The 12,597-nt window shown below is 36.6% G+C and overlaps 1 protein-coding gene across 5 annotated transcripts in view; it reads left to right on the top strand.

The window, feature by feature from the left end:
* ATP11C (ATPase phospholipid transporting 11C) overlaps nucleotides 1-12,331 on the top strand; it is a 165,567-nt gene extending 153,236 nt beyond the window's left edge. For 3 of the 5 annotated variants that reach the window (XM_061137377.1, XM_061137373.1, XM_061137374.1), the window contains 3 exons: nucleotides 190-343; nucleotides 6,698-6,802; nucleotides 9,773-12,331. In XM_061137377.1, coding sequence (XP_060993360.1) covers nucleotides 190-343; nucleotides 6,698-6,799 — 256 coding nt within the window. In that variant the 3' untranslated portion in view covers nucleotides 6,800-6,802; nucleotides 9,773-12,331. Of the gene's footprint in view, nucleotides 1-189; nucleotides 344-462; nucleotides 542-6,697; nucleotides 6,803-9,772 lie in introns of those variants that run through there. The other 2 variants (XM_061137375.1, XM_061137376.1) reach the window with 2 other exon arrangements.
* Nucleotides 12,332-12,597: the final 266 nt, after the last annotated feature.

Below are 12,597 nucleotides of genomic sequence, written 5' to 3'. Positions count from 1 at the left end.
CCCTTTTCTTTCCAAACATTTAGTAAATGAAATCTGTTTACTACTTTTGGTCGTTCTAAAGAAGATTATTTTTATTAATGTATATAATGAGGATTCCTTTTAAATGCAACAGATAGTTTCAGTAACATTTCTGTTTCATATAACAGGAACTGATTTGCTTTTCCATTATGTATTTTCTTTCCACTCTAGGCCATTCTTGAAACAACAGAGAATGTATTTCGTATTTGCTCAAATGCTGTCATCTGTATCCATATGGTTGGCCATAATTCTTCTAATATTTATCAGCCTTTCCCCTGAGATTCTCCTGATAGTATTAAAGAGTGTAAGAAGAAGAAGTGCCAGGGTAAGAACTAACTTTATATTATAACCTGATTTTTGTAAGGGGCTTCAATATCTGCCATGAACTAAAAACTTTATTTAGAGAATTGCCTTAGTTACAGCATGTTAAACCCCTCCTTACAGGTTCATCACTTAATTTCCTCTTCTGCATAAAAAGTATAATAAAAAACTTCGTTATCCAATGCAGGTGGTAAGTAGATTCCTTAATAGTGTTCTATGTGACCTTTAGCGATCCATATGGAGTATCTCATATGCTCCATATGGAACTTTAAACAGAAAAAAATGATTTTTTTTTTATTTAGCCTAGAATTTTCACGCTGGGAATTTCCACACCAACGTTTCAGCTTTTTTTTTTTTTTTTTTTTAAACAAAGCATTCAAGCTTTAACCTTAGAAATTTCTCTGTGGGTTGTTTGCAGTTTTTTTTTCAGTTGATAATCCCAATTTGCCTCTTTCAAACCTTTCCCCTTCCTTTAATTATAGTGCTGCTTAATCTCTGTGTTGCTTCTAGCCCTGTCTGTCCAGCAGTATATTTAAACCAAAGAGAATTCCCTGGATGTGGTTTCTACATCCTTCCCCTCTCGAACACACTTGTAAAAATTTAAGATGGTTTTATGAGTGTGTTTTTATTTTTGCTGCTTATATGGTAAATTTTTTGCAGCAATCAGAAGTTATTACCCTCTGTCAGCCTAATCGCTTGGGCCTGCATGGTCTGATATCTGTTCAACATTTCTTAAAAAGCATTTAAACTGAAAAAGGTAGATTAGCCTAGAAAAATAAAACTTCTGGCAAATTTTTACCTACAGGTTAAGTAAATATGTCATATTCCTGCCAACACTAGCTAATTTTGCCCAACAAAACCCTATTTCGATCATACTGACACCAATTAGATCTTATAGCCCCTCCAAGGCAGTATTTTCAAGAAGTAGTCTAAGGTATATCTACCTGATCTGCTTGATTAAATTTGCCAGTTTAGCCAGAAAACTGGTTTGTCTTGATTTTTTTTTCCCTATTGGTAGATTCCAGTGGTTGGCATCATGTAGAATAGGGAACTACAATGACTATAGTGGGAAAATCTTCAGTGATTGGGTGTATAAGAGAGAAGCTTCATGATCCAAGTCAGTATCAACCCCAATGAAAAACAACAGATTATCAGTGGCACAAGCCACATTGATTCATGGTATAAACTGGCCAATCACTATATGGTTAGGTGGTCAGAACTGGCCTTAATTCCGTGCTTCTGCATGCCTTATGGATGAAAGTGGACACAGTAACATTAACCTAGCTAAAACCACATTAATCTCTCTCTAATCCTTCCAGTAGACCCCCTACTGACTCCCTCCAGCCTGGTGTTTAGTCTTAGAATGGGAAAGTGGCATTTATTTGTCTGATTATACTTTAATACCAGTTGGACAGGGGTATAACAGGTTACTTCTCTAATGGCTCAAGTGGCAATTTGTATGAAACCAAATTTTAAAAATGTCACAGTAAGAAATATTTTGGTGCCTTGTCATAATAGAGATTTGTCTACAAAGAATCTCTGTCTTTGGAAATATACTCTGAGGAGCTCCTTGATGTTTTTCTTGTTTGGGGTAATGGAGCTCATGCTAAACAATGGCTCACAGCCAGCTTATAAATTGACAAAGCTTCATCTTCTAAAGATGAGACAAAAAATCTCAGAAATCAAAACCTTCAAACATAATATCTTATCCTCTTCCTTAGGCCCTTTAAAAAAAATGACACTGGCTGGACGTGACTTACATAAATGGCCATTAAATGGAGGGGTGCTACAAGGCAGTCACAGATAAAGACTTAGAACATTTTCTTTCCATGCAAACAGCAGATTCCAGACTTCTTTTGAAAAAAGCATGGAGTTCTGGGCCTGCAGCACTTTTTACTTAGTAGTGTAGAGTATTTCCAGGGTTTAGCATGAACTTTGTTTGCCATGAATTATGTCCATGATAGGAGGAATTCTAGTGTCTGTGCTGTAGCTTGGCATGCTGATGTGCTAGAACAACCAGGAGAATTTCCATAATCACCTTCATTCATTCATTCATTTATTCCTGTCGTCATTGAACCAGTGAACATGTGTTGAACCACCTACTGATGAACATCTCTCTTAAACATCCAAAGTCTGAAAGGCTAAATGGTTTTTCAGACTCTATGGAATTTTGAAACTTGCAGATGAGACAGAACATAGCGGGCACTCATCAGCACTGCCTTTTTTTCCCCCCTTGTGAGAAAATGCAAGAGCAAAGTAGTGCATATCTATGCATAAAGGGCAACTGAAACATGGCAGCCATGACTACTCTGAAAAGTCATATCTATTTACACAAGGCTCTAGTTGGCCACATCAAAGAGGCAGAGGCCACTTCAAAGATCTTTCTTCAAAGAAAGAGTATCTTAAAGGCTTCTCTGGTGGCTCAGATGGTAAAAAAAAAAATCCGCCTTCTCTGTGGAAGACCCAGATTCAATCCTTGGATTGGTAAGATCCCCTGGAGAAGGAAATGGCTACCCACGCCAGTATTCTTGCCTGGAGAATTCCATGGACAGAGGAACCTGGTGGGCTACAGTCCATGAGGTTGCAAAGAGTTGGACACAACTGAGCAACTCACACTTCAATGAGCAACAGTCTGGCATTCTGGGTGACTTCCTACTTACCCAGTATCCCTTGCTAAGACATTGGCCTCATTTAAAGAACAGCAAAAGATTCTTTTACACTGGGTCCACCTCATTCCTGAGAGGCTCCCTAATGGGCTAGAGTGTGTGTCCCTAGCTAGAAGTAGAAGATGCCCCTGACTTCAACCAGTATACGTCAGATCCTTTGCAGGGAGAGCCAGAAATGCCTGTGGCAAGTAGACTGCTTATGCTATTTGCCTGTGGGGCTTGGCAGCTGCTTTAAGAAGGGAACTCGGTAGTGGATAGAGAAAATGTCTCCAAGGCATTTGAGAAGGAAGCTAAGCCATTTACATTTAACTGTTGTAGAAGCAGCCTTCTGTTGAATTCCATTCAATTCAGAACACTTTGCCCGAGGGTCCAGGGTAAGCTAGCTGCTGTCCTAGGTTGATCATTCCAGCTCACAAGGAGCTCTCACTCTAGTTGAGTTATAAAGGGATTATTTGGAACACTTCTGGAAGCAGGTATAAACAGAATAGTAGTGTCAATAATATGGCTTGTAACACAGCTGAGCCATCTCAGGGTCCAAGTGACTACCTCCAGAAGCCTCCGGTCAAAAGGCCAGTCGCAGCCCCCACCACAGCTGAGTTCTGTCTTGATACTAGCAGTATAAAAGAACTCTGCTATCTTCGAAAATAGATTCCCTCAGATTAACAGATTAACTCAGGGGGTAAATACATTTTCACACCCTTATTTTCAGCAGCATAGTTAATTTTTGAGCTAAAATCCCATCATTAAGGATCATAGGGCTTTTCTTTAGCTTCTCTGCTGCCAACAAGTGTATGATGAAACTATCATTGAGCACTGAACAGTGGGTACAGCAGATAACTCTTCAAAGGAAATATAAAGTTTAGGATTTGGGGTACTTCGAAAAGCTGTGTCCCTTCTCAGCACTTTTGTTGAGCTGGCTCTTAATCAATGAAATACACCTAGACCCTCTAGCCAACTAGTGAATACCAGTTACCATTTCTGGCGTAGGAATTTTCCATGTATCTTTATGTTAAGTTTTCCCATGGAAACTACCATGATCAAAAGGAGGCTTGATTTTGCCTAGTAGACATGGAAACACTATAATGTAGTGAGAATGGATGCAGCAACATGGCTATACCTTGCAGGTGACGTCTGCACAAACAAAAGCAAACATTCAGTTACACAGGGAGCTCTTTCAGAGCGGCAGCCTGGAGAAGGAAGAATGTCAGGTATCTGAGCAAAATTCCCAGAGAAAGCACTTTAGAGAATACAGTTGCTTCTTCAGTAACAATGGTGACTGATGATGACTATTGAAATCCTTACAGTGTCTCATACAACATGAGCTCTAAGGGTAACAGCCCTGTGATCTAGATTAGACAAAAATAAAGTTGAATCTTAACATCGTGGCTGTGGAGGTGGACCTTTATGCATTGGCCTCTTTGACAGACTGCTAATTGAGCCAGTGTCAAAGCTCCCTAGATGACTGCAAAGGAATGTGGAAATTTCATACTGTTTTGTTTGTTATCTCTCACGCTTCTACCCCCGCTACCCACCCCCAACCAGTTGCTAGCTGTATCAATTTTTTATTGCTTTACTCTTTTCATGCTCTCTACTGCCTTCTGTATTCTCATATTTCTGTTTTCCTTTATAAAGTGGCCTATAAATCCCTAAAATTTTTGCTTCATAGAAAAACTTTTATCTCCGACAGTTGGATACAAGGTTCTGAGTACACCAAAATGTGTTTCAAGTTACACTCTTAAATAGATATTTTAAACACAGGGTGGGGGGTTTGGTATCATGTTAATCTTGTCGCAAGGTTTTTGCCTACAAAGAAGAAGGTGAACAAGTAAAAATTTTTTCTCAGGAACTAAATATTAATCTCTCTAGCTTTTATCAATTGGTAATTTGCATGTTACCAACATGTCACCAATTTTATTAAGGTAAAATATGAACAGGAGAAATGTAGTTATGTTAAAGCATATATGAATAAATAAAATTTTTCCTTTGAAAGTACAAACGTTTATTAGACTCTGCTAGATATATGTGTTACTTTAGCTGGTTTCTTTTTGTTAAGCCTATTTCTATTAGTCGCTAAGTAGATAATATGGGTGATCTTGATTAGCAGAATCGTTAAGCTCATCCCCGTAGTTCACCACTCACCACTCATCTGTTTTGCTAGAACAATACCATACCAAGTCTATAAATTAGCCTACAGCTTCAGGCACAGAATAAGGGGAAAAAAACTGACCTGTTAGGTTTTCTAACTAAACCTTAAGTCATTGATTTTCACTTTTTCTTAGTGTTTTAAAGGAAAATTCATAGCTCTTCAGGCAACGCTTTTAAAGAGTCTACAGGAAAAAAGGGGGGAAACCAATCAAATTATGTTAGAATAAAGGAAGTTAAGCTTTGGTTCAGAGGTAAATGGTACTAAAGTGTGGTTTCACCAACAGTTTTTCCATTATTTAGTTTTGATTAGGTTTTTAACCTGAAAATGCCCAAGGACAATCAGTCCATATTACATGTGTGCAATTGGACAAGGTGAGATAGTTACTTGAAGATAGGTTGGTGATGGATCCTGAGCATAGCTCTCTGATCATTGAATTTTAAACAATGTAAATTAGTGAATTAATGATTAGAGATGAGCTTTATTTCAGTGAGAAACATACTTTTAAATTATTTTATTCAAAATAGTCAATATTCCCATGAACCAAAAGTTTTTAAATTGATATACAGAGAAATAGCAGTTTGCTCATACAATAAACTATTCCTAACTCTAACTCTGCTTTTACTTCAGAAAGTAACGTCTTTAAAACTAACGTCATTTCGACTTCTAATTCTCAAGGTTTCTTTTTAAATGTCTTACATTTCAGAGAATATTTACTTTTTTCTTTCTTTTTGGTTTCTGCATTTCTCTTTTTTCTACTGCAATTTTCCACCTTTTGTGCAATTGTGAACAAGGTAACGAAACGCCTCCCTTCCTCAGGAACATCTACTATCTTCATGCTTTCTCAAACTTCCAGCAATCACAGTTTCTCTTGGAGTGAATAAGGTGATTTCCTTTCTTAATGTACCAACTTGCTTGCATTCTCATTTGCTTGAGACCATTTTCTGATTCTTCATGAAAAATTCTCATGACTCATCTTTATATCATCTATTTGATACTTAAGAATATTTTGCCATTTTCCTTTAATCATTTGTTCACCTTCTCAAATTGTCACACTGGAGAATCAAAAACCTGGACTGTAAGTCTGTAGTCCCACTGGTTCCTGGTACACAGTAGAAGCCACAGCGTGTTAGAGTTAGTGTGTTCACTAAGATAGGAATGTTTTGCACAAATTTCTCTTTGTTCAATACACTCAGAGTACCAGAACAACTCTCAGAGGTGTTCACCAAAAGGATGGTAAGGTTTACTAATCAAACCATATTGCCTTCATCTACCACATAACTTACCAGTGTCATTTCAAAAACTCAAGTTTGCCACATACTACTAATGTCTGTATTCTACCATGAGAACAATTCAATGCGAGGTGGAGACTTTCTTAGGTCTTTAAGTGTATTCATTTAAATGTTATGCATTTGCTATAGTATAATCATGTGTACTTTTGGCCAGAAGAGTAGTCTTATAGGAAATGATTTTTTTTCTTCCTACATTTTTATCACCAGGTAGGTTACCAATCTTTAAATGCTTAAGTATCTTTACCTCACTATTACAGAGCAATCTAAGCTGTAAAAAGGCATCTGACTCATTATCCACCAGACCTTCAGTCAGACCTCTTCTTTTACGAACATTCTCAGATGAATCTAATATATTTTAACAGGTACCTAGTGTTAAAACAAGTGGGCTGGCTTTAAAGAAACAGATTAACAGCATTATAAAGAAAAAATGAAAATATCACTCTCTAAATTTTCTCTGCTGTTGGTGTGGTGAACTTTATACTATTCTTTGAATAAATATAAAGATGCATTACTTGGAATATGGGGAAGTATATATTTAAAATTTGCTAAGCCCCAAAATAAAATTTTATGCATTTTCCAGAGCCAAAGAGTAATATAATATATTTAATTTGTAAGGGGCATGTAAGGCGCATGAGAAGGCTTGTTACTACTGATAAGGAAATATAATTGGATTTTAAAAGATCATTTGGAAAATTAAAAATAAATATTCCAAAATTGCATCTGTATAATATCAAGTCAGTTTTAGTATTGCATGTTCTTTTGGGAATTATGTGGAAATAATTCAATGTGTCTGTACCTCCATGTGCTATGTCTGTGTTTGCAGGTATATATTTATGTCCTTGTAAATGTCCAATCCCCAAGTTTATGGTAATGAACCAATCTACTCTAATCACTTTCTGAAGTGTCAAGTTTTATTCAAGCTAAGTATTTCAACTTTCAGAGGTGAAAGCTTTCCTAGCCATTCAGGGGGATGCTAGCCTAATCATTTAGAATGCATCATAATTAATTTTTCCAAAAGTGAGTAAATTCATCGTATAACATGTTATTTCATTTACCTCCCCCCCAAAAAAAAATATTTGGAAGGAATTGATATGCCATGGGAGGAATCTTTGAAGTCAGAATGACTCCTCTATGTGTATTTTGTTTCCCACTGCAGGGGCCTCTGTCACCCCAGGCCTTTCAAGGTGTTTTATCCCTCCATGGGCGTTTAAAGTACTTCATGAATGAGGTTTACAAATTTGTCAGCTTAGAAACAATTCCACACAGCTTAGGGCAGGACGTCTTTCATGCACACATAAAAATTAATGATCATCATGAATGACATTGCACATCAGTTCACTTTGATGCTAACTATTATGAGGCCACTTCATAGGCCCATTTTTTCATCAGCTATCAGCTTCCCTACCCTTCAGCAAAGAATAAAAATTGAGCTAAAAAATTGAACCCATTGGTTCTTCTGTCTCCTACAGTTCATAACAGTCTGTATCTGCAGTGTTATTTTGGGAGGCAACTCATTTTGTCTCAGTCTACCTCCTTTTACCCAGTTGGAGTGACTCAGTTCAGTCGCTCGGTCATGTCCGACTCTTTGCGACCCCATGGACTGCAGCATGCCAGGCCTTCCTGTCCATCACCAACTCCCGGAGTTTACTCAAACTCATGTCCATTGAGTCGGTGATACCATCCAAAATATTTTCCCTCAGTAATGAATCTGCTTCCTAGTAGCCTTCAATGTCTTTGACCATCTTGTCCCAGATAGCCATGTCCTAAGCTGTGTGGTATATTTTAGTGAATTTTTTATCCCCCTGGATTGCTTTACTTAGCTTGGTCTGTGGTTTGGGAGACTAGGCTGGGTAGCAGACATTGCTACTGCTTTTGGTCTCTCCAGGGCCTTAACTCCTACAATGTTAAAACTAAGTAAGTTTTTGTTTTGCTTTGTTTTTTTCAAAAACGATTGTTTTATTTTTAAAGTAATTATTTCTTCTAGGAATATATTTTCATATGACATTATTTCTTCTCCAAGGAAAAGAAATCTGACAGTTAGTTTAGCCACCGAGTTTGTCCCTTGGTTGTTAAGGAAACTGCCTGACTCCTTATATAAGTTCTCATGTGAATGTCAGCCTTATTTTGGTTAGCGTCAACTTGCCCCTGCTCCCTGAAGAACTAATATGGGAATGTGTGTGTGTGCCAAGTTGCTTCAGTCATGTCTGACTCTTTGCGACCCTATGGACTATAACCCACCAGACTCCTCTGTCCATGGAATTCTCCAAGCAAGAATACTGGAGTGGGTTGCCATGCGCTTCTCCAGGGGATCTTCCCAGCCCAGGGATCGAACCTGCGTCTCTTACATCTCCTGTATTGGCAAACGGGTTCTTTACCACTAGCGCTACCTGGGAAGCCCCCAGTATAAGAAAATGAAACATCAAAAGAAATGGAAGGTATTCTACAGGGCTTCTAGTCCAAGCATGGCAAGGAAGGTGCACCAAAAGGGGAAGAAAACAGTACACCCCTTAAGGCCTTCCACTACCCAAGTTTTCAGAATTTGAATTTTTGAGTGTTGAATCAAGGTTAGGTTTACCTCCTTGACAATAGAACTTGTACTTCTCCACATACCTGATTTACAGGCACCCATTCTCATGCCGCATCCTAATGATAGCGTGTGATAGTGTTTAGAGGATGAAGAATCTAGATTTCCTAGGGTGGTTTCTGTGGTTTCTTTTCTAAAAAGATAATGAATAAGGAAAACAGAAGAGTCAATTGACTCAGAGATACACGATCTATCAGAAAAAAATTAATGTAGGTATTATAGAGAGGAAACATGTTTCTTTAAGTAAAAGTGCTTTCTTAACAATCTTTCAAAACTGAATATTAGAGTTTGTTGTAATTAACACAACCAAAAACCAATCATCAATTCATTCATTCATCATGTCCTGAGAACCTGCTGTGTGCCAGACACTGGACTGGGTGCTAGAGACAGAAAGTTAAATAAAACATCCCTGTTTTCATGGGGTAGGGCTCACAGCTAGAAGAGATCCTAGTCAGCTAAGCCTCTGCTGTCCTAGTGGTAACAGTTCTTAGGAGAACCCTGGAGCAATCCAAAAGCAAAAAGCAAGTCTGAATCTGTTCAGCTGACAGATGAAGAAAAGATTAAAAACTGGTTATTGTGTCACTTTTTTCCCCAAGCATGTGAATAAAACTTGGCAGCTTTTTTAAGACAATTGGTTTACTCTCATAACAAAATTTACTACATGATTTATTTTTTTAAGTGCTAAACAGATGGTTTCACATTATTATTAAAATTAATGTTTTAACTCCATATATTTTACATCTTTCAGAATCCGAATCTTGAACTGCCTATGTTATTGTCCTACAAGCATATTGACAGTGGTTACAGATAAGAGAGAAAGCATGAAGAAACAACTTCAAAAAGTTACCATCTCAGGATACTTGATATGCAACAAACTAAACCACTATTTTACATCTGAGGTTCAGAATAAAATGTCCAGTAAAATACCAAATGACTCTCTTAAGCATTTATAGTTATTATAAGTAGCCATTATGGCCAAAGCTCTAAGTTATGAATTATATGAAAGTTGAAAGCAAGAATATATAGAATTTCTGACTTTAGATAGAACAACTACCAAATGGGTGCTCTTTTAACCCATGAACTCTGAATGGATTTAAATACAATAGAATAAAGTAGAAGTCGTGCAATGGGAATGAATAGAGTTTGCTAATCTTACTTTTTTGCCTGGCAAAAGAAATAGGCTGTTTGGATCACATTTCTTGTTCATACTGAATGATGATCTTAAATTTTTTCAACATATGAAAGGAATACTTGAAAATATAAAAGAACTAAATCAATGCATCAGATAGTAGTTAATCCTTTCTGTTCACCCACATGCTGATTATCCTTGCCAAAAAGTGCATTGAAAGGTGGAAAGAATGTTAACCCTGGGTATTTTTGCAAAAATCCAAAAAAAATTATTTACTTTTGTTCTTCTGAATTACAGTTAATGGGTAGAAGACTACTAGATTTGAAAAGAAATCATTTCCTATCACTTCAGTGACCCTCAAAATAGTTAAGATATAACAGATTTTTCTAATATTAGTTTCACTGGGGTCAGAGGTAAAAAGGGGAAAACCACAGTTACATTAGAATGCCATTCTGAACATCAATCTTTTATAATTTTTTTTGTGGAGAGGAAGGAAGAATAGCTTATTTGAAACTGTTAACACTTTCTATTTGGAAGAGGTTGCACCTGTGTGCATATGCAGCACTTTTTTTTTTTAACTCGGCAATTTGGGAAGGAGGAAGGGTCCATAACATGACTCTGAACAAGAATGTTGTCTCTCTTAGCAAACATGGCTAGGGTAATGGTCTAACTCTTAACCACGAGATTCACCTTGGTTAAGTCCTCCACTTACTGGACTAGAGGGAGGTTATAGCCTCCTAAGGAGCTCACTTAAAACATAAAAATAAATGTGATATGTCTTTATTAAATGTTAAAATTAAACATATACTTTTTTTTGGATATAAGTGACTACATTTGACTCCTAGATTGAAATGGTCTTTTAAAAGGTATTTTTATTCCAGTTTCCATTTTTGGTTGTCTTTCTGGCATGCCTGTACTATTATTCGTGTTTATATTGTACCTTGATTTGGAGAAGTATTAGCTTCAGTCTATACCAATGTATTTATAAAGTCCGTATGACATATTTGATTCTTCCACTTACATTTTGTGTTAATGTTTAGGTGTAATTTTTCTTAAATTCTCGAAAGGACATAATTTCAGTTATCAGAAGCCATTCCATCATTACTGACCCTTTTTCATTATTTCATTTGTTACCATCTATCAGTATTATTTTTGAGTATTTGTTAGGTGTCATCACGCCTTCCTAAGTGTGCTGTGTTCTAGTAGCCTAGTATTTGTAGTAGTCTGCTGAAAACTAAGTCAGTATATTCTCTACCTATTCCAAAGAGCTAAAAATCAGAGCCAGGAAAGCTTTTGATGTTTTGTTGTTGTTCTTGTGTTTATAATTGTTGCTGTATTATTACTGTTGTTTTACATAAGAATTATAGAGACTGTGAATACAAAGAGCCCACCTTAACTAGAGAGGCTTGTTTAATGCAGACCATTGGAGGTTTGACATCAAAATATCTAGGGTAGTAGAAATATAACTGGTGGCATGTAAAATTCCTTGCAACCTGGAAGAAAGATAAGTAAGGGAGATATAGAGTCATGTCTTATAAGGTACCCATTACACTGCAGCTCAAATTCACGACAATGATGTGTGATATAGCCTAGATTCTTGAAAGGGACCTGACTTGACTTTTTAAAAGATAGATATTTTATTAATGAGCTAAAAAAAGGGTTGGTGTGAGGTTAACAGAAGTAAGCCATCCAGTATTCCTATCACTACAATCTAACCACCTTATTTTGTGCCAGAGAAACTGATAAAATGTAATAATAGGATCATAATCCCATCATTTGAATAATTTTCAACTACAAACTGTCCTTATAGTTTTCATAACTGTTGTCCATTGTTTGAAGATGTTACTACTAAACTGAAAACATAAATTCCATATCTACCACATCTACACCAGCAACAGTATAAAATGTAAGCCTAAATTTGCAAAATTCATAATAATTTAGTGATGGAATTTTTTAATAACATGCAGTATATAAATGCAGATTTTATGCAAGTGTTGACAAAATCATTTTTCAGCTTACAAAATGGGACTGCAATATTACATTTTTCACTTCAGCAATTTTTTACATCATTGCTTTCTATAATGAATGTGAATGCCATCTTTTATGAATGCAACTTGCCTTTTTCATTACAGAAATTTTGTTTGATGTAATCAATAAACTTTGGTATGATATAATTGACATTTTTAGTCTCTTTTTTGTAAAGGTCCATTTGACATAAAAGTAATATGGAAGCAATTTGGTGATGGGAAATAAGTTTCTAATTTCTGTTTTTTTCCTGTACAGCTCACAAAAGATTGACCATTTCTGCGTGCAAACTGGCATTTGAGGGCAGTACCTAATTTGGGGACATTCCGATATTTGGGAGTTCTGAATAAGGCTGAATCTGGTCGCTGTATATGGAAAAGTCCAGCTAAATCGGCAAATATGTATTGCTAGGTTTCTGT

This window comes from Dama dama, chromosome X (genome assembly GCF_033118175.1).
Source record: "Dama dama isolate Ldn47 chromosome X, ASM3311817v1, whole genome shotgun sequence".
NCBI lineage: Eukaryota > Metazoa > Chordata > Mammalia > Artiodactyla > Cervidae > Dama > Dama dama.
This window is presented reverse-complemented; position numbering and strand designations above follow the sequence as displayed.